This window comes from Natator depressus, chromosome 15 (genome assembly GCF_965152275.1).
Source record: "Natator depressus isolate rNatDep1 chromosome 15, rNatDep2.hap1, whole genome shotgun sequence".
Classification (NCBI taxonomy): Eukaryota; Metazoa; Chordata; order Testudines; family Cheloniidae; genus Natator; species Natator depressus.
Genome location: NC_134248.1, coordinates 29,725,995 through 29,748,574, shown reverse-complemented (window position 1 = coordinate 29,748,574; position 22,580 = coordinate 29,725,995). Strand labels below are relative to the sequence as shown.

The window sequence follows — 22,580 nt, the reverse complement described above, 5'->3', positions numbered from 1 at the left end:
GGCTTCATGGTGATCCCAGTTACCCTTTGTACATCCAGAGTAATTCCACTGACTTCAGTCAAACTGCTCTAGTTTTACAGCAGGATAACTAAGATCACAGTCTGGCCCAAAACGGTGCATGCCAAATCAGCACAAGTGACCCTCCCTTGCAACTGACATGCATTTGCTAGCCCCGAAACAGCATCCCCTGAATGTGGCAGACAGACTTCCATGGGAGGTGCACCTGGGTCTGGTATCAAAGTCCCCTTTCAAAGAGAAAACAAAGCACAAGTAGCAAGTATAACTCACTGCTGGGAGAGCAAAACAAGCTCCCCTCATTGTTCGCTTGTTTGAAAGTCATGATTCCGAATTCAAAACCACTTGTGCTCCAGCTACCCGTGGGATGAATTCCTTATTGCTAATTCTGATTCTGACATGACACCCTAATCCTTTGGGCCTCACAAAGAAGGGACACATAGCTGTGAATACTTTCTACAAGAGTAAGATTGTTATGTCTGACATTACAATTCATGAATCGTTTAGAAATGCTTGCAGTCTCCTTGTTCAAACGTACTAAATGTGGAGTGCAAAAGCCGCATGATTGCTTATTTAAACGTGAGTGATGTGGAAAATAAATGTGACGCTGAGTGTTGTGACATAAACCTAATTACAGATCTAGACTCTGAAGTTTTGTTTTCCTAAAAGCAAAATGCAGTCAGGTGATCTTAGAATACCTCGCTGGGTTTTTTTTTATTGTAAGTGTATTAAAGAGTTGACTAGCTTCTACCGTGGATCTAGATTTGGATCACTACTGGTCTGCGTGTGTTTCATTCGGGAAACTGTGTGTGTTAGAGGTAAATTGTGCCATCATATATCTATAACCCTGCTTGCAGTTGCTGCTCTGCCTTAGCACTTTAAACAGTATTCTACCAAAATAAAAGCCAGTTAGGGAAATTCTATTTAAAGGTGAACCACAACGCTTTAGCTAGCTAACTAAACATGCCTGGCATAATAACACCTAACAGCTATGTAGTACGCTTTTCTCCATAGATCTCAAATCACTTTACAAAGAATCTCAGAATCCCCATTTTACAGATGAGGTACAGAGAGGGGAAGCGACTTGCCTGGACAGAGCCAGGAACAGATCCCAGATCTCCTCACTCCCTGTCTGGTGCCTTGCTGAGCCAAGGCTCAGATAAGATCATTTCCTTTCTTACTAACCTTCCAAGACCTGAGTTCAGGATTCCACATTTTATCCAACGACTGACTGACAACATCCTAGTTACCTAAAACAGCTCCCCTACACTGCAAGAAGTGGCTGAGAGACCACCAACTACAGCAGAAGAGACAGCATCCCCAGGCTTAATGTAGTACGTAAAAACTAGAATGCTCTTTAACTATTTTATTTTTAAAAGTAAATGTAAGAAAACCTATCAAAACCTAGAACTTCATGGTTATCACTATGTTGTCTTTTGGGACTCCCTGAAACTCCACAACGACAGTGGGGACGGAATTCAGATCCTCCTGCTCCAAAAGCTCAGGTCCCTATAATTTAGGCTAAAGGAGAATCTCCATTAGCTGTTAGCAGTATAGGATTTATGACACTCAGTTGAGCAGTTCTGAATCCATCCAGTAAGATAGCAGTGGTATGCATGCACGCTACTCAGTTCATTAAATACATTGTACACATGTTCCGCATTAGTGATCTGGGAACTTAAACAGTTTCTTTAAATCTTTTCAGTTCATTTTTAATGTAATCTACCACCTTTTTCAGCTTTTACAGAAACTTTTTGTTAACATTAAACACTTTCCATCTCTTATTTTTATCATTAGAGCTGTAGCACTATAATGGACTCTTACTTTTTGGCATATCTTCTACATACAATTTTGTTATCCCTGACATACTTTTCAATCTCCAAGGCTTGTTTGTAACCTACTTCCCTACCCCCAATTGAATTAAAAGCATTTGGCCTTATTTTCATTTAACTCAAGAACGAATACGTTTAACAAAGCTGAATCGTGTTAGAGCACATTGTTCCGCTCATGACGTCTTAATTAAGTGCATGTAACCCAGCTGTCTCCTACAGTTTGGTATTACATTACCTTATATCTGGACATTATCTTAAAGATGAAAAACTTGCATAATGAAACATAAGAATATAAGAACAGCCATACTGAGTCAGACCAATGGTCCATCTAGCCCAGTATCCTGTCTTCCGACACTGGCCAATCTCAGGTTAGAACAGACAATTTTTGAGTGATCAAACCTTCCTATTAAAAATATAAATTATTTTATACAGCTGTGTTGCTGCAAACTTCATTCTGCAGCTTTTACCCTGATAACCTACTCCCATTTCTTACAGCTGACGTGAAATAATTTTTGTTATAAATGAGGGATTATAGTACAATGCATCTTTTAAAATGCAAATGATTCTGTTACTGTAAGCATTATTCTTATATGCTTTGCAAACAGTTCTTTGTATAGGTTAACTTCCAGGCAAGTTTCCTTTAAAACAGACTCTGATCATCTTTGCTTATGCTTTTCTGAGTATATTTAGGGAAAACGTGTGGAATGAGCCCAGATGTCTGTTACAAAACAGCCTCCCTGCATGAGTGCAGGGTATAGTTTGTTAATAAGATTGAATGTGGTAAGTATCTCTTCTGAAAGACAACAAACAGAACATGCCTGAGATCGATGCCAAGAACAAGAGGATTCCCAAAGCAAAGCCCTCTGTTAGAAAGTACAGAAAGATCTTGTTTGCAATGCACAAGGAATCACCACAGAAAGTCCAGACTGGTAGCAGGTGAGGAGGGATGGTATCACGGAAAGGTCCCCCATGCTATCATAAAGGGACCAGCATTAGTTACTTTAAAACCAACCTTTCTCCTAATCATGCTGATCCCTGGCAAAGGGGTGAGTAATCCAGACTGTTCCAGCAAGCCAAGCTCCAGTCTGATTGGGAGGAGTTTATCCCTGTAGGAACACATAGTCTACACAGAGTGCACCTCCACACTAGAGAGGAGGGAACTGCAAAACATCCTGGGTAATATTTGGCCTGGTGGCCACATTTTGACCACCCCAGATCTAAAGGGACACAGTGCTTTTTTTAAACTTGCCTGTAGAGAATCCTTTTTCTTTAATTTCTATGGCCCTTTGACTGACACTAGGGATTAGATCAACAGGCAAAGTTTGGCTGTAGATCTAAATTTACCCTAAATTCAGAGATGTTTGGTTCAGCCAGTTCTCCAGCTGATGCCAGATGCTAACTCATGCATTAGTTAATGTATGTAAAGATGTAGGGCCAGAGTCTCATTACACTTATAGTGTAAATGTAGAGCAATTCCATTATGTCAATGGGAAAAATTCTGCCCTGACTCACTCCCTTACAACTCCAATAGTTTCAGGCAGAATTGGCCCAGCCTTTCCACTTAGTCTGCATTTACAGTACTGCTAATGAGCTCAGGATGGTATCAGAAAGCTCTATAAATAAGTGCTAGATTTTATCATTTTATTTGCTACTTATTAATTTATGTCCCTGCTTCCCATGCTGTTTGTATAATTACATATTTTCAGTGGATCAGGCAGTGCTTCAGGAAACCACTACTTCAACTAGGAAACATGCACTGCAACCCACAGTAACCTATTTGTTCCCAGCACCCAGACACCGGCATGGCTGGGAAAGAGCTGCACATGCATTCTACATATGGACAGGTAAAGACCATGCTCTGCTAATATCCACCTCTATCAGAACTAATAACTTTTCAAATGGGTAGGGTTATAGTGTTACCCAGACCACACGTTCATCCCTGTGGGAAACTTTTCCTTTATCTATCCTCTGCCCTGGTACAGAGTGTATTTAATCTGCAGAACATGTTGATTTTAACTGCAGAGGGTGCATTTAACTCCTTTCCTGGTGACTGTGTATATAGGTGTTTCTACAGAGTCCATCACAAAATACACACAACTCCACTTCCGCCAAACCCATTCTTGTCGGAGCTTACCTTCCTCTGTGCAGCAGGTGCATTACACTTGGATCCATGCTTCATGGCTTAAGACAATCACTAACTATTAGAGATCAGGAGGAGACCTAATGTGTGTGTGTCAGGGGGAAATGATCCCATAGCTGCTACTACAGGGTTCTTACACCTTTCTCTGAAGCAGCTAGCGCTGGTCACTGTCAGAGACAGGATGGATGAGATGGACCTTGGATCTGACCCAATCTGGCAATTGCTATGTTCTTAAGTTTCTGTGAATGTTCAGCAGCATTCAACCTGGGTGTGGCTGGAATTTTCAGCAGCACAAGGGATCTATTCTACCTGGACAAGGCAGCCAAGAAATTAAGTCCATACCTTTCTCTTTTAATTCCATCTCTTCTGTAACCTGTACCATTCCTACAGGTTACAGATAAACTAATTGGACGGAGGTGAATAGTTGTAAAGTTACAGAAGACATTTATCTTCACCCTGTGTTTCTGTTCACTCAGACAGCTTCATGCCCTGAATAATATCAAGATATGGTGGCTCACACACAGGAAATTAGAAATGGAGAATAAAGTCAGGATAAAACTAAAAAATCTTAGAAATCTATATGGATTCAAGCTGTATCAACCTCCTGTCTGAACACAAGCCTTTGCTTCATCTGCCTTTATCTGTGTAAAAGGTATGGAGATCAACAGAAAGGAAATTGAATGCATCCCTATCCCTGTCTCCAGCCAGTGGGTTGGATATAAGAGTGGTTTCCATCTCCTTGCTGCTTTCCAAGACACGCACAGTCTGCCTTAGGAAAACTAGTTCCTTACCTCAATGGGCTGTCTCATTTCTTTAGATAAAGATCACATGGCTAACACAAGCTGAAAACTTCCCTTGACACAACCCCAGTTTATCTGTATAATGCTGTCTCCTTACAACCAACTGACTTTTACCAGAGCTGGGCAAGTAATGCAAGAAACAATGCTAGGAATATGCATTTGGATTTTTTAATTAATTTGCTTCAGCTGCATTTGTGTCCTTTTTGCACTTGTTCCCCATGGACCTTTAAGCCAGTGCATTTTACTGGCAAAACAGTCACAGGGAGAGGAGGCCACAGCCACACATGCCAATACTGACAGAAATGGAGCTCACCATAGGCAGGAGGCAACTACTCGCGCTCGCTTCCAATCTAGGGTCAGAAACAACAGGGTGTGACTTACCAGAGCAGCGTGTGCTAGCGCATGTAGAGGCCCTGTGAAATAATAGACTAATAGAGCGTGCTTAGAATAATGACCTGCAACCAACAGCAATGAGCCACACACAGCCTGAAGTCTGGTTGATCAGAAGGAGAGTGAGAGAGATGAACACTAGGGAAATGGGAAGAAAGAAAGAAAGAAAGAAAGAAAGAAAGAAAGGGAATGAGGAAGGAAGGAAGGAAGGGAGAGGGCAGGGGAAGGGGGAAGGAAGGAAGATAGAAGGGGGATGAGGAAGGAAAAGGGAGGGGGAAGGAAGGAAGGAAATTGTGGAAGGAAGGGAGAGGGAAGGGCGATGGGAAGGAAGGAAGGGAGAGGGAAGGGGAATGAGGAAGGAAGAGGGAGAAGGAGGAATGGGAAAGGAAGGAAGAGGGAGAGGGAAGGGGGTATGAGGAAGGACCTAGGGGTTACAGTGGACGAGAAGCTGGATATGAGTCAACAGTGTGCCCTTGTTGCCAAGAAGGCCAATGGCATTTTGGGATGTATAAAGTAGGGGCATTGCCAGCAGATCAAGGGACGTGATCGTTCCCCTCTATTCGACACTGGTGAGGCCTCATCTGGAGTAGTGTGTCCAGTTTTGGGCCCCACACTACAAGAAGGATGTGGAAAAATTGGAAAGCGTCCAGCGGAGGGCAACAAAATTGATTAGGGGACTGGAACACATGACTTATAAGGAGAGGCTGAGGGAACTGGGATTGTTTAGTCTGCAGAAGAGAAGAATGAGGGGGGATTTGATAGCTGCTTTCAACTACCTGAAAGGGGGTTCCAAAGAGGATGGATCTAGACTGTTCTCAATGGTAGCAGATGACAGAACAAGGAGTAATGGTCTCAAGTTGCAGTGGGGGAGGTTTAGGTTGGATATTAGGAAAAACTTTTTCACTAGGAGGGTGGTGAAGCACTGGAATGTGTTACCTAGGGAGGTGGTGGAATCTCCTTCCTTAGAAGTTTTTAAGGTCAGGCTTGACAAAGCCCTGGCTGGGATGATTTAATTGGGGATCGGTCCTGCTTTGAGCAGGGGGTTGGACAAGACGACCTCCTGAGGTCCCTTCCAACTCTGATATTCGATGATTCTAAGGAAGATGGAGGGGGGATGGAGAAGGGGAAGATGGAGGGGGGATGAGGAAGGGGAAGGGAGGATGAAGGAGGAGGAAGGGGGAAGGAAGATGGAGGGGGGAGGAGGAAGGGAAAGGGGAAGGGAGGAGGAAGGAGGAGGAAGGAAGATGGAGAGGGGATGGAAGGGGGGATGAGGGAGGGGGAAAGGAGGAAGATGGAGGGGGGATGAGGAAGGGGGAAGGGAGGAAGGGGAAGATGGAGGGGGAAGGGATGAGGAGGAAGGAAGGAAGATGGAGGGGGGATGAGGAAGAAAGGGGGATGAGAAGAGGGATGAGGAGGAAGGAAGGAAGATGGAGGGGGTAGGAGGAAGGGGGAAGGAAGGACGATGGAGGGAGGATGAGGAAGGGGAAGAGAGAAGGAAGTGAGGGGGATGAGGAAGAGGAAGGAAGGGAGGAAGATGGAGGGAGGATGAGGGAGGAGGAAGGAAGGAAGATGGAGGGGGATGAGGAAGAGAGAGGAGGGGGAGGGAAGCCCGGGAGGGGGAGCCAGGGCAGAGCGGACCAGGCAGGCCAGCGCCCCGCCCCGCGGCCCCGCTTCCCCGCGCCGGGCCGGAGGCGGCGAGCGCCGGGAGGATGCTGCGGCGGCGGGCGCGGCCGGGCTGGGGGCTCGCCCTGCTGCTGGCGCTGGCGGGGCCGGGCTGGGCGGCGGGGCCCGCGGAGCGGAGCCGGCCCTACGTCGTGCTGCGGAGACAGAACCTGGGTAAGGAGGGGCCGGGCCGGGCCGCTCTCCCCTGGGCCCCGCTCTCCCGCCCCCGGGCCGGGCGTGTCTCGCGCCTCTCGCCCTGGACTCCTGGGTCCCGTTCTCTGCCGGGCTGCGTGAGCCGGGCAGGCCCCGCCCCTCAGGGCCCCCCGTCCCCAGTAGCCCGGGGCGGCCCGGCCTGGCGCGGGGGGCTGGTCCCAGGGCAGGTCAGTGGCTTGGGGTTGAGGGGCGCCGCTGTTTGCCCCAACGCCCTTTGCAGTCGCCCGCCCCCGAGCTGCCCGCTGTGCGGGGCTAGGATCTGAGGGGCCGGGGCCTGGCACCCCGTGGACGGCTCGCCCAGCCTTGGGGCAGCCCCTGGCCCACGCCAGTCTGCCCCCCTCGGAGCCCTGGGCTCCCCGTGCCGGCCTTTCGGGGCCGGGGACGCTCTGCCCCCGGCACAACAGGGTGTTTCCACGCTTTGGGGGATTCAGTGGCCTTTTTGGTTTTTTCCCTTTCAAAAAATCGATTTATGGTTTGTTTCGTGTGTGTTTCATTAGCCATCTAAAATAAAGTCAAACTCCAGACCAAACATTTTGCTTTGGACTAAATTATTTTCTCCCCCCCCTGAGTTTTCTTTAGCAGAGAACGTTTAAGTGGGTAGGGCTGAGCCCTAATTGGAATGAAAACAAATTTGACAGTCTCAGAATACTCCACGAAATATAATTTCTGTTCTCCACACAGCTGTAGCAGGGACCCATTTTTCACAGTGAGGAAGGAAGGAGAGGACAGCCCTGACATGCTGGCGGGTTTTCTTCTCCCCTACTGTGAGATTGTTGTCTGCTATTCCCTCTTCCCTGGTGGCTACGAGCACCACGTGGGTTATTATTGTGTATATCCAGCACAGTAAATGCACACAGAGCCAGCTAGCCTAGACAGCCAAACATGCTGCTGCTGATTTGATTGTTAAATCTCTTGAAATGATGTGAGCCTCAATGGAAGACATCAGAAGGCCTTGCAGAGCGAAGGCCTGTACGTATGTACACACTAGGTACAGCACAGGCAGCTGCAGGGCAAGCTCCCCTCACCCTGTGTTGCAGTGTGCCCCCAATTCTGGAGAGACCGACTCCAGAGGGTGTCTTCTATGGCTTACTTCTTGACGTCTCTGAGATGACGGAAGTCAGGTGACTCGTGACGCTGATGGCTGGTTCTGTGACGTGGGCAGCAGCGGTTGCTCAAGCTGTCCTGAGAAGAGTCGCATTGAGGATCCAGATATGTATTTCATAAATACGTACCATCGGCGACGGACAATTTCCCCTTGTTGACTCTATTCAGACACACAACCAGAGCTGCCTCAACTCAAAACCTGCAGACTCATCAGTCTGTGCCCTGGGGAAATACAGTCTAATGTTCTTGAAGCTGGAGGATGTAAATCATTCCTGACTGACTGATTCCTTCAAGTTCAAAGTTCTAATATTTACAAACTATGGAGGGAGTTTCTTTGTAGGTTTGTGAGTTGTGAGCAAGGGAAACATCACATTTTGACATTCTTGGAACAAAATGTTTTGAGTTTCCTTTTGAAATAACATTTTGTTTTGCATTGCTTTAATTTTGTATTAGATTTTATTTTATAACACTTAAAAGTCAAAAGCAAAATGAAATGTTTCAGTTGACCTGACTGTTTTTTTTTATTTTTATTTTCTTTTTCTGGAGAATTTTGAAATTTTCAGGTTTTGTTCCTAATTGGAATGAAAACAAATTTCAAAATCTGCGAAGCCTCCATGAAATGGAATTTCCATTCTCCATGCAGCTCTGCTTATCTCCAAGCTGGTGTGGGTAGCAATTGCAAACTGAGGAGCAACTGGAAAAGTGAACCTGAGTCAGCCCTATGACAGGGCTGGTAAGGTTAGGAGGGGTCTGATATATCCAAGGCTACCCCAGCCTCGGTCTTTTGGAAAAAAGAATGCACCTACCTAGAGGGGAGTATGTAGCCTGCTGAGAGGTAGGTGGTGCACGTATGCACCACAGATCTTCTCCCTCTAGTGGTTGTGATCCTAAGAACCCCTTAGTGCCAGAAAGCAAGCGGGTTACAAGAATATCCTGATTCTAGTATGTACATTCCAGTTCACCAAAGACTGTCCGTGAGATCTTAAATGAAAGCCAGGGTCACGTTAGTTGTTAATGTCGTTATTAGTTTCATGTAGAGGTATTATGCCAGGAGTTATGTATGTATACTGAAAATGTGTTTAAAAGCCTGTATCAAGGCAAAGTTGACAAATAGGTTTTCTGTTTGACCTGATGGCTTCACATCTACATACAAAATCAACAGGGAAGAAGCAGGACAAAGGAAAAACAAGCAATAGGTTTTTTTTACCATCTCTGAGTACAGACAAAGAACTTTTGGGATATAAGTAGAAGACAAAAAGACACTCCTTTATCCTACATCTTGAAAGTAAATGGTCAGCGTGTTTACATTCATGAAAACAGGTTTCAGAGTAGCAGCCGTGTTAGTCTGTATTCGCAAAAAGAAAAGGAGTACTTGTGGCACCTTAGAGACTTAAAAATTTATTTGAGCATAAGCTTTCGTGAGCTACAGCTCACTTCATCGGATGCATTCAGTGGAAAATACAGTGGGGAGATTTATATACATAGAGAACATGAAACAAGGGGTGTTATCATACACACTGTAACAAAAGTGATCACTTAAGCTATTACCAGCTTACTCGTAATTAGTTGAGCTATTACCAGCGGGGGGTGGGGGGGACCTTTTGTAGTGATAATCAAGATGGGCCATTTCCAGCAGTTGACAAGAACGTCTGAGGAACGGGGTGGAGGGGGGAATAAACATGGGGAAATAGTTTTACTTTGTGTAATGACCCATCCACTCCCAGTCTTTATTCAAGCCTAAGTTAATTGTATCCAGTTTGCAAATTAATTCCAATTCAACAGTCTCTCATTGGAGTCTGTTTTTGAAGTTTTTTTGTTGAAGAGTTGCAAGTTTTAGGTCTGTAATCGAGTGACCAAAGAGATTGAAGTGTTCTCCGACTGGTTTTTGAATGTTATAATTCTTGACGTCTGATTTGTGTCCATTTATTCTTTTACATAGAGACTGTCCAGTTTGACCAGTGTACATGGCAGAGGGGCATTGCTGGCACATGATGGCATATATCACATTGGTAGATGTGCAGGTGAACGAGCCTCTGATAGTGTGGCTGATGTGATTAGGCCCTATGATAGTGTCCCCTGAATAGATATGTGGACGCAGTTGGCAACGGGCTTTGTTGCAAGGATAGGTTCCTGGGTTAGTGGTTCTGTTGTGTGGTGTGTGGTTGCTGGTGAATGTTTGCTTCAGGTTGGGGGGCTGTCTGTAAGCAAGGACTGGCCTGTCTCCCAAGATCTGTGAGAGTGATGGGTCGTCCCTCAGGATAGGTTGTAGATCCTTGATGATGCGTTGGAGAGATTTTAGTTGGGGGCTGAAGGTGACGGCTAGTGGTGTTCTGTTGTTTTCTTTGTTGGGCCTGTCCTGTAGTAGGTGACTTCTGGGTACTCTTCTGGCTCTGTCAATCTGTTTCTTCACTTCAGCAGGTGGGTATTGTAGTTGTAAGAATGCTTGATAGAGATCTTGTAGGTGTTTGTCTCTGTCTGAGGGGTTGGAGCAAATGCGGTTGTATCGTAGAGCTTGGCTGTAGACAATGGATCGTGTGGTGTGGTCTGGATGAAAGCTGGAGACATGTAGGTAGGAATAGCGGTCAGTAGGTTTCCGGTATAGGGTGGTGTTTATGTGACCATCGCTTATTAGCACAGTAGTGTCCAGGAAGTGGATCTCTTTTGTGGATTGGTCCAGGCTGAGGTTGATGGTGGGATGGAAATTGTTGAAATCATGGTGGAATTCCTCAAGTTGTAATTATTCAACAAAAAAACTTCAAAAACAGACTCCGAGAGACTGAATTGGAATTAATTTGCAAACTAGATACAATTAACTTAGGCTTGAATAAAGACTGGGAGTGGATGGGTCATTACACAAAGTAAAACTATTTCTCCATGTTTATTCCCCCCCCACCACTGTTCCTCAGACGTTCTTGTCAACTGCTGGAAATGGCCCACCTTGATTATCACTACAAAAGGTTCGCCCCCCCCCTACCCCCGCTCTCCTGCTGGTAATAGCTCACCTTAAGTGATCACTCTCGTTACAGTGTGTATGGTAACATCCATTGTTTCATGTTCTCTATGTATATAAATCTCCCCACTGTATTTTCCACTGAATGCATCCGATGAAGTGAGCTGTAGCTCACGAAAGCTTATGCGCAAATAAATTTTTAAGTCTCTAAGGTGCCACAAGTACTCCTTTTCTTTTTATTCGTGAAAATAGGAACTCTGCCTACCTTGGTGGAAGATGTTGAAAAAGACTTTGGGTTAGACAGATCTTCTTTAGCCGGTAGGTTAGCCTGTTAAGTTTAGTCTCTAGAAAGAGTGTAATGATTTTGTTTTATATGTAACCCTTTTGTTTCCATTATTCTTACTCATTATCTGTTGAACCTTTGGTAAACTTACATTTCTAGTGAAATTGAGGGTATCTCAGTGCTGGGATATTAAGTTATGATCTGATTATGAGGTGAATCAGTCAGACTGGTGTGTACTCTGTTCCCGTGGAGACAGCAGACCGGGTATTTCAGTGAGTGTTCAGTGGAGAAGGGTTTGGACTACAGGGGAATGCTTCAAAGGGGTTTAGGGACCTACTATTGTAAGGCAAAATAAGGGCTGGCATTGCCCAGAGGAGATTTTGTTCAGGTGGCTAACAGGTTGGTGGTGTCAGAGAGCTGACACCCAGTTAAGCACAAACAAGTCCCCCTCTTACAGGAGACAGGCAGGCAACAGGGAGACTTGCAGTCCTGGGTACCCCAAACACCATCACAGGGTTAGTAACTGAAATTCTTCTTCAGCTCAAGTAGATCTATGGGTTGGATTAGGGGTTTTCTGAGCCAAGGTTTCTGGGTTCTCTCCCTCATGCACACTTGTGTCCATATAGCAAAGGCCCCTCGTATTCCACAGCTGTAAAATTCATCCCTTGTTGCAGAATTGGGCTCCAGAATCTTTGATTTCATTTAAAAACCAGTTTCTAGCCCTCATGGTTGTTGCAAAAATGACCTCAGAATGGTAAGATGAGACAGTGCTGTCTTCCTGAGTTTGAAGATGGCCTGAAACTATAACCTTGAGAGCTGTGAGCTGCCCCATTCATCTAATTAGGTGTGGACTCTGGAACCTAAAGATATGTAGCATTTTGAAAACTGAAAATGTGGCGATAGTATAAGACGACATTTAAATATAAAAATTGCTCACAGCTGATGTACTGATGGAGTTTTTTATTGAATGCAAGTCGAGTGGGGAAAAAAAAAATCCATTTTAAAAATGTATTGAAATTGCCACAGCATTGAGGTCCAGTTTGCTGCAGACAGTGTGGGTTCTCGAGTAGCTGGTGACTGTCTGTATACATATAGCCACGGATGCATTAGTCTAACAAGCTATGTTTTACAGCTGCCCAGCTTCCATGTTTGGCAGATCTGGTAGTCCCTGGTGGCCCAGATCTGGAAATACAGTAGTTTTCACCCTCCTTGGGATGGTAGCAATGGCATCAAGGGTCACTGGAATTGGAAACTGATCTCCCCAAGTTTGGGATCCCTCAGGGCAGGGCGTTTCATCCACACCAGTGGGTATCCAGCATAAGCATCCCATCTTGTTGCTAGTTTAAACAGCAGTTAGGTGTGAGTAGAAAGTCTCATCTAGTTATCAGATTAAAATCAGAAGTAAACAAGGAACAAAACTGTTGTGGAATACAAAGGATGCTAGCCCAGCCACTCAAGTTTTGTTCTGTTCTTATCTCTCTCTGGCTGTTGCGTACATTAGATGAAAGGTTTCTGAAAGCAGAAGCCTTTGTGTTGATGTGCCAGTGAAGTAATTTTAAAGTTTCGTTTCAAATGTTATCTCTAGGAAAGGTTTCAGAGTAACAGCCGTGTTAGTCTGTATTCGCAAAAAGAAAAGGAGTACTTGTGGCACCTTAGAGACTAATCAATTTATTTGAGCATAAGCTTTTGTGAGCTACAGCTCACTTCATCGGATGCATACTTGGTAAGGAGATGTTCTTCATGTGACAAATTGTCTAACAGCAACAATCAAATAGACTGTGAAAAAAGTGAGCATCTGAAAATGAGAGCAGCAAGTTGGGAGGAAAGATAATATGCTAGCAGTGAGCAGGGTAAAATACAAGTTGGCTGTAAATTTTTCAACTACTGCTGTTGGAGCCTGCAGGAGAACTAAGTGTATGTTATGTGAAGCTTTATGGGCACATGTGAGGGAGGGGGAGGGGATGGATGGTATTTTCTAAATTGGGATGACCATATGGTATTATCCAATAATAAAATGCACCCCCTATTATATGGATTAAAAACTGGATAACTTCAGTTCTCCAGAAGTAATCCTATATGGGGAACCATCATTCTAGTGGTGATGTTTCTAGAGGGGTCTAGTAGGGATCAGTTCTTGGCCCAGTGCTATTCAATATCTCTTTCAGCAATGTAGAGGAAAACACAAATGGGTAAAGTTTGCAGATGACACAAATTGGTAGAGTGGTAAAAAAAATTATAAGGGCAAGTCTGGTCTACAGAGCCATCTGGATTGCATGGGAAAGTAGGCTCCCTTGGAACAAAAAGAGGGACTGTGACTCAGAAAAGGACTGCAGGGTTGGGGAGGAGGGTCGTCATGGTGGATAATCAGCTAAACATGAGCTTGCAGTGTGATGTGGTATTTGAGAGCAAATGCAATCCTTGGCTGTATAAACTGGGGAATATTGAGTCGAAGTTATTACAACTGTATTGGGCATTAGGGAGACCCGTTACTGGGATAGTGTGTCCAGTTCTGGTGTCGACACTTGAAAAAGAATGTTGACAAATTGGAAATCCTTCAGAAAAGGGCTACAAGAATGATTTGAGGTCTGGAAGACCTGCGTCAGTGAGACACTAAAGCTCAATCTGTTCAGTTGATCAAAGAGAAGGTTCAGAGGCGCTATGAGTATCGACTGGAGAGAATATTTCTGGTAGTAAAGGCCTCTTCATTCTAGCAGACAAGGGCACAAGATCCCATGGCTGGAAGCTGAAGCTATACAAATTCAGGCTAGACACACGGTGCAGATTATTTAGTGCGTGTAATTAGCCATTGGAACAGTTCACCCAGGGGTATGGGTGCATTTTATCACTTGAAGTCTTTAAATCAAGACTAGCCCTTTCTAAACGGTAGGCTGTAGATCAGCCATGAGTGATTGGGCTTGACGCAGGAATCGCTGTGTAAAAATCTCCAGCTTGTTATGCAGGAGGTCAGACTAGATCATAATGGTCCCTTCTGGTCATAAATGCTATGAATTAATAAGTACTAAAATCCTGCCTGTGGCCACCCACTCTCAGTAATCACAAATTGTTATTCCAGATGAACTCAAACAAGCAGCCGTTTATTTTGCTTGATAATGCTATCAAAATATACAAGCAAGTGTTCCAGGGCAAGTGGGTGGTGGGGCACGTTCAGAGTGCTGAATGGCCCATGCGTGTGCACCAGACATACATTTCACAAACACTGGGTGAGGGCAAATGTTCACATGCAGCTGCAGCTTTAAAAGGGTGAAAGTCTGGCCAGAAATGCAAAGGCAAATTAGGGGCGTGGTCCAACTCCCATTATAGACCAGGGAAAAACGGACTTCACTGGGAATTGGGTGATATCTAGGGACTCCTGACAAATTCACAGCAGAACCTTTGATGTCACCAGTTTGGGACATGCTGCACTAAATGGGAAGATATACATGCATGTGACCTTTTTCCTCTTATACTTGCCCCTATTCCACACATGCCATTTCTTCCCTCTTGCAGTGCTCATGGGGAGCATCTTCAGTATCCTGTTGATCACCATGATCCTGATGGCAGTGTGCGTCTACAAGCCCATTCGACGACGGTAGCAGAGCGGGAAGAATCTAAATGGATTGGTCACCTTGCTTGTGGAAATTTTGCGATCAAATCCCTGGTGCTCGAAAATGACCCATGCTATGCAGCGACCATAAATCCAGCCTGATTTGTTGTCTGATTTCTGGCTTGTAAACCACTATGGCTGCTTAGTAAAGAGACTGACAAGTATTTTCTTTTTCTCTAACATGTAATGTAACCAGTTGTTTCCCTTGCAGAAGCATGCCTACAACTGCTTGGCTGCTCTCACCGATACCATAGCTAGAATCTGAAAATCTCCTCCCAGATCTCTAGCAATTTGTAGCTCAACAGAGGTCTGCGTCTTCAAACATGGATGCCTAAAGTTAGACACAAATAAATGTGGTCTCAGTCTGGCAAATCTTATGTCGCTGACTGATTCTAAGCATTCATGTTTGAAAATATTAGCTGTGAACTTCAGTTAGTATTTGGCCTAACTCTGATAAGAAAGGCTAGGAATATGTGAAGTATTTTACTTTGGTATTGCCCATAGGAAGACTTTCCCACTTAGACTTGCTGTATTTCTGAATTCTGCTCTCAGTTCCTGGGTGGGACTATGATATGAGTAACCCTCATGATACTCCTTAAACACAGCCTCTAAGTGATTCTAACATGAAAACAATGTACTTTAGATAATGTGGTTCACGTGCCATTTTTGGCAGCAAGGCTGATTACAATTTCAGCTGTTTCAAATGTCAAAGTTTTCTAGATCTAGTCTGTCAAATACCCACTGGACTACAGTGTGGTGGTATCAGAGTTAAATGGAAAACTTTTTGATTTCTGTTCTAAAAATCATCATTTTGCAAGCAGGCAAGTGCATTGGATTCTGATGTATTGATTGGTTTTGCTGTCTTAAGGAATGCAACTCTCCACTCAAGCATGAAGTCTTTTACCAGGTTTCTAGAGTGAATCTTACAAAAGTCAGTCAAAAGACGAGGGCTTAAACATGCTCTAGTCATGAACTTGGCTTTGTAGGGCTGGCCTACGCACACATTTGAACTGAAATAAAAGTGTGAATTAAAACTGATTTCATTATTTTGGGGGCATGTTGGTTTGTTACTAACTTTAGCTGCTTTTATTCGGAAAGAAGTGTTGACACTCAAACTTGTACCAAAATAGCCATGTTGGTTTTAGGAATCCAGTCCAAGTCATGTCCTTAGCTGTGTAATAGGCTTGGGTTCAGTCGATGAAATGACTAACCGTGTAAACTTCAGCCCCTTACATATTTCCAAGAAAGTCAGTCATGGTTGAGAGCCTGCTTTAATGAGATTGAGGGACTGTTGCTTTCAAAACCTTGTGGAAGTGTGTGTTTAAGTTATGTGCAGCTCTCAGTTACGTGCATTTTATGTGATGTATTTACACTGGCAAATCCCACTTGCGTATAAATGCTGCTGTTTAATTTTGCACTGGTATAAATGTTGTTTGGATTTTTCTTGTTTGATATTTAACAAAGGACTGCTTTGTGGTGGTGGTGGTAATTTATTTTAGAATATTTTAATTTCACGTGAGGAACAACTCCCTGCATCTCTTCTGTTGTCTTCAACCTTCTGTTGTGGCTTTATGTAACATCTGCTGGTTCCATTTTATTTAAAGGGATGATGTGACTGCTGGTGAAAGTAGTGATGACTCTTTGCTGCTTGTCTGTATTGTAATAAGATGATGTCCTGGTGTTTGTAACCTACAATTCCCAGCCTTTAAGTAAAATATGAGCTAAAGTGAGAGTAAACTGGTGATAAGTTTTAGTTCTTGCTGCTCCTTTTTCTGTTTTGTAAATTGTATCAGCTGAGTCATCTGTCTGCTCTCCGTCTGTCTTCATTTCACCTAAGATGACACTTTCATCTTCATTAGGGTGGTAGGGAGGGAAAGTCCAGCTGCTTTCCAGGTTGTAGAGCTGTAGCTACAGCTCTATCTGCTTGCTTGGAGTGATATTCTTGTTTACATTCCCCACACCCAGCTACCTCCCTTGTTGTACAACTAAAAGCTAACCCAACAAGTCTGTTGTTTGTGTACAGATATTCTGCACACGCTACAAACTCTGCCACAGCTCTGTGGAAGGACTTGGCAAGCAGCCCTGCAGCCATTACTGACAGTCGCCCTACAGGCAGGGAGAACCCCAGGGTGAGTGAGGATTATCAGACAGGACCTTACGGGCTCATCTACATAGGGATACTCAAGAAGATGAAGACTAAATTACTAACAATATGAGGTTAACGTGCAGAAGTTGAAATGTAGAAAGCCCCTGTACAGATATTTAGAAGTAAAGTGGCTTTAGTTTGCTGTAGCTTAAGCCACAGTGAACTAAGCCCATGTCGTTTCTAAGCCACAATCAACTAAGACCACCCAGAGGTTTAATGCACTTTAACTTCACACTTTCAGTTAACTCACAGTCACTTTCCTGAGTGTCCCCCTATAGATGAGCCCTAAGAGCTTTTTAGCTGTAGCAAGCTACAATGTGGCCAAAATTCTCAAAGATGTCCACTATTTTGGGGTGGCTTGTCGAGCGGGCTAAGACAGCCAGGGTGGGAGTTTCAGAGCTAAGCACCTACAACCTCTTGTGACTGCATTTGGAGTGCTCAACACTGGTGAAAGTCAGTGAGGCACCCTACATTAGAAAACTTGTGAATTCTTTCCCAGGAGAACATTCAGCAGCAGCACTGCATGACAGTCTCTCTCCCCTCGGAAGTGTTCAGACAACTGACACAAACTTTATCATCAGTATTAATGCAAATTTCAGATGAGCTTCTCTCTGCTGACTTTCTTCCCACAGCACCCAGCTGATCTGACTTACTGAAAATTGAGTAATAGGACTGCTTAAAAACCCACCAGCTGAGCAGCCACTATCTTCTCTCACAACCGAGTTCTAGCTGTGATGCAACTCTTTCCTCCAGTGGCAATCCATGTTAAGGAAACTAGCAGCCACTGGAACTCCATGTGTTTTTATAGAAAAAATGGTTGTTGATGGCAAAATTGTAGGAGCAATTACTTTAAAAAATGGTCTATGGTTTTAATCCTGCACTATCTTAACTTAGGAGCAGGTCCTCAAGGAATCAATTCAGAAGCACTTAGAGGAGAGGAAAGTGATCAGGAACAGTCAGCATGGATTCACCAAGGGCAAGTCATGCCTGACTAATCTAATTGCCTTCTATGACAAGATAACTGGCTCTGTGGATGAGGGGAAAGCAGTGGACGTGTTGTTCCTTGACTTTAGCAAAGCTTTTGACACGGTCTCCCACAGTATTCTTGCCAGTAAGTTAAAGAAGTATGGGCTGGATGAATGGACGATAAGGTGGATAGAAAGCTGGCTAGATTGTCGGGCTCAACGGGTAGTGATCAATGGCTCCATGTCTAGTTGGCAGCTGGTATCAAGTGGAGTGCCCCAAGGGTCGGTCCTCGGGCTGGTTTTGTTCAATATCTTCATTAATGATCTGGAGGATGGTGTGGATTGCACCCTCAGCAAGTTTACAGATGACACTAAACTGGGAGGAGAGGTAGATATGCTGGAGGGTAGGGATAGGATACAGAGGGCCCTAAACAAATGAGAGGATTGGGCCAAAAGAAATCTGATGAGGTTCAACAAGGACAAGTGCAGAGTCCTGCACTTACGATGGAAGAATCCAATGCACCGCTACAGACTAGGGACCGAATGGCTCGGCAGCAGTTCTGCAGAAAAGGACCTAGGGGTTACAGTGGACGAGGAGCTGGATATGAGTCAACAGTGTGCCCTTGTTGCCAAGAAGGCCAATGGCATTTTGGGATGTATAAGTAGGGGCATTGCCAGCAGATCGAGGGACGTGATCGTTCCCCTCTATTCGACATTGGTGAGGCCTCATCTGGAGTACTGTGTCCAGTTTTGGGCCCCACACTACAAGAAGGATGTGGAAAAATTGGAAAGAGTCCAGCGGAGGGCAACAAAAATAATTAGGGGACTGGAACACATGACTTATGAGGAGAGGCTGAGGGAACTGGAATTGTTTAGTCTGCGGAAGAGAAGAATGAGGGGGGATTTGATAGCTGCTTTCAACTACCTGAAAGGGGGTTCCAAAGAGGATGGATCTAGACTGTTCTCAGTGATAGCTGATGACAGAACAAGGAGTAATAGTCTCAAGTTGCAGTGGGGGAGGTTTAGGTTGGACATTAGGAAAAAGTTTTTCCTAGGAGGGTGGTGAAACACTGGAATGCGTTACCTAAGGAGGTGGTGGAATCTCCTTCCTTAGAAGTTTTTAAGGTCAGGCTTGACAAAGCCCTGGCTGGGATGATTTAGTTAGGGATTGGTCCTGCTTTGAGCAGGGGCTTTGGACTAGCTGACCTCCTGAGGTCCCTTCCAACCCTGATATTCTATGATTATTTAACACTGTGGTCACTGAATGCAGACTGACATTGTAGGGAACATTTCACTTGCTTCATATGAATGTTTCTCCAGGACAAAGCGTGCTAACTCACCAGTAGCATTCTAGGACAGAATAAAGAAATACTGTATCCACTTTTGAAGTTCAGGGAGCATTTAGAGAGAGACTAATGATATAATTTGAATATAGCAAAGGAGTAAGTGTGACTTTTACAAAAACTGCTCTCGGGTTGGAAATTGGCACATGTACATCTTAAACACACAGCATGTCCAGCATCAGAATACCTAGCCTCACATTACTTTAGTACTGAGTTTGTGGGGAGACTGAAATCTAGTGAATGACCCATATTGCTCCTTGCTTCCTATCTGTCCCTTAAGGCCTCTAATTTATTTGCTTTATTTGAAATTTAGTGGTACAACTGAATTGATTAGCAAGGGGGCTTTACTTCTTCCTTGTCTTTATGTATTGCAAATACACCTACACTTAATATTTTATGAATTGCAGATGCAAGTTTTAAGTTAATATCACTAGCTACTAACCACACCTGCAACATGTTCTTCTGTTTGTACGTTACAGCTGTTTTTGCACTATGAATTTAGAGAATGCTGAGGCAGTCTGACTACAATGGAGGTGGAAAGGTCTTTAGGGCTGTTTATCCCTGTAGGCAAATTGAAGTGTTCCACTTTCAGAATTTACCACCACTTCTTCATTTTTCTGTTCCTCTTACGCAACCTATGATACTTGCTGTAATGCTGCACTCAAAACTTACCCGTCTCCCTTGATGAGCTAGTCATTTCAGCCTGTTCATATGAAATATATTTAGGCCGAATAAATCAGTACCCTACTCCCAACTGCTACCAGAATAGATTGAGGAACTACAGCCCTGATTCAGCAAGGTACTTAAGCCCTTGAAGTAAATGTTACTAAATGCATGCTTAAATACATAAGACTGATTCAGGAGGGTCTGGGTAAGTGAATTACAATTGATCCTGCTAATAATTATTGTCCTGTTCACTATGCTTTCCTATTGCAGTCATCAAAAGATAGCTGTTCAGACTGAAATAAAACTGGGTTAGCTCCCGAACAGACTGAACTCTCCCTACATCTCAATACATTAATGCAGCAACTGCACCTCTTCCTCGTTAAATATGAATTGCTACTTTCAGGATATCTAAATGCAGTGGAAAAGTGTCCATAGTAAGCTGTGTTCAAAAGAAATTACAAATATACCTAAGTGCTTGAAATGACAGCAGAACAGCACCAACAATCTGTCCTAAACATTTAGTCCCATTTTCAGGGACAATTATAGGCCTACTGTGGATCACATGGAGATTCAATCACTGTCAAATTACAGCATGAATTTTAAGAGAGCAGAGTTAATCTGGATTTATAATCCATAAAAGATGGTTAGAGCTTTAATGATTCATAGCTTTTTAGAGAACAGTATGTACTTTCTAAATAAGCTCTGTAGAAAGCGAGAACCCCACAAACTCTAAAAAAAAATTTGCCCTTTTTAAAAAAATGCTTCTGTAAACATCAACTATAATATGCACTACTTTACTGGTGTATTGCCTTCACACACAAGGATACTTGCAGATCTCAAACAAAAGCGCTAGATTTCTAAGGGTCTAAAATACTTCTCATTTACTCTGAGAATATTTGTGCTGAACAAAGGGTTTCAAAACAGAAGATTCAAAGTTACCCAAAAATGTCTGCATGGATTATGTGTGTCAGTTTTTTACGGTAATTCTCTTAGACTAACACTGCATATTTGATAGCTTTGTATATGAAAATGTCTCCTTTAAGCAAAAGGTACATCATCAAAAACATAGAAAAGCAAAAAAATCTTAAATATCAGACCTCAGTTATTATGCTTCAAGGTAGAGTTATTAAATCATTAATATGCACAGTGATTTCCGACAGCTGCACAGGAAAAGAAATGCACTGAACAAACAGGCGTTGAGCTCAAGAAATCAAACTGTGTGAATGAACTAGATTTATAGCATTTAGAGGAAGCCTTTAACAAAGTCAGGAGACTCCAAGGCTTAACATCTTTGACTTGAGAAAAACAATTTCTATCCCAACAGAGCAAGGCACTTTGCTCTTAGAAACATGCAGCAGCCACACAAGAAGTTGTGATTTGGTTTTTTTAAACACCTTAAGAACATACAGTGAATTACATGAGCAGGTTACACCGCTGATGCTTTTACTAATTAGTAACTATCATTAAAAAAAAGCTAGACAACAGCAGTTAACCTTGGGCTTTTTTCAGAGGAGGGATAGTACCAATTCTCCACCATGACATTTAGTTGCCTTAGCCACACGACCAGTTCTCTCCCGGTAGGTCCCTGCCTCACTCATCGCATGCCTTTAGGGTGGCCAGACAGCAAGTGTGAAAAATCAGGACAGGGGTGGGGGTAGGGGGGTAATACGAGCCTATATAAGAGAAAGACCCAAAAATCAGGACTGTCCCTATAAAATCCGGACATCTGGTCACCTTACATGCCTTCCAAAGTTGGACAGTTCAAAAATCCTGAGTCAGACCTCCCAAAAATGAGGAGACTGAAAAATGAAAGATAAATAAAAAACAACACTGTTTTTTGGTCTCAGTTTTTGAACGACCCCTGCCAACCCCCAATGTGCATGGGTGACAATGACAGAGAAAAGCAATTTGAATTCTCACCAGAAAACCCAATTAAAAATCAAATTCCAAATTTGTATGAAGGGCTGCCTCATGGTACAGCACCTCCAGCTTCCCCCCAAACCCAAAAATCCTAGTTTATTTTGTACCCTTTGCATGCCCATCCCCCAGCCCTGCAATTAGTTATGCCATCCCAACCTTCCTCTCAACTTTGCCCACCCCCCAGTTCATCACTGCCCCTCCTGCAGCTCCAGGGGTTCTGCACCCTTCCATTAGTGGGAGCTCCAGGGGCTCACCCTCTCTTCCCCTTCTCAGGCCTGCTGTTGCAAGGATGGAGAGGGGCAGAGCAGATGGACCCTTTGCTCACAGGAGGCAGCAGAGCTACTGGGCTGTTTCTGCTCTCCGTCGTCCTCCCCGGTGCTTTGAGAATGCTGTCAGCTGGCCCCTTTCCTACCCCAGAACTCCTCATGAGAGCGCTCTGACCTGCCTCTTGCAGCAGCCCCGATTGGCTGCTCATCCCAGGAGGTGGGGAAGGAGAGGGAGTTCCAGACAGGGTTGAAAAAAATCGAACAAGGGCTGGAAATTGTGT

At 44.0% G+C, this 22,580-nt stretch overlaps 1 protein-coding gene across 1 annotated transcript; it reads left to right on the top strand.

Moving 5' to 3' along the window:
* Window positions 1-6,886: 6,886 nt before the first annotated feature.
* C15H12orf76 (chromosome 15 C12orf76 homolog) lies at window positions 6,887-16,754 on the top strand. Its single transcript, XM_074973083.1, has 2 exons — window positions 6,887-7,013; window positions 14,897-16,754. The coding sequence occupies exons 1-2, from the start codon at window positions 6,887-6,889 to the stop codon at window positions 14,980-14,982; spliced, it is 213 nt and encodes a 70-aa protein (XP_074829184.1). The 3' UTR covers window positions 14,983-16,754.
* The last annotated feature ends 5,826 nt before the right edge of the window (window positions 16,755-22,580 follow it).

Excerpts from the sequence above, each read along its gene's own strand:
- C15H12orf76 (XM_074973083.1), top strand. The coding sequence starts at position 6,887 with ATGCTGCGGCGGCGGGCGCGGCCGGGCTGGGGGCTCGCCCTGCTGCTG. Across the intron at positions 7,014-14,896 it reads GCTGCGGAGACAGAACCTGG|TGCTCATGGGGAGCATCTTC; the intron begins GTAAGGAGGGGC and ends TCCCTCTTGCAG.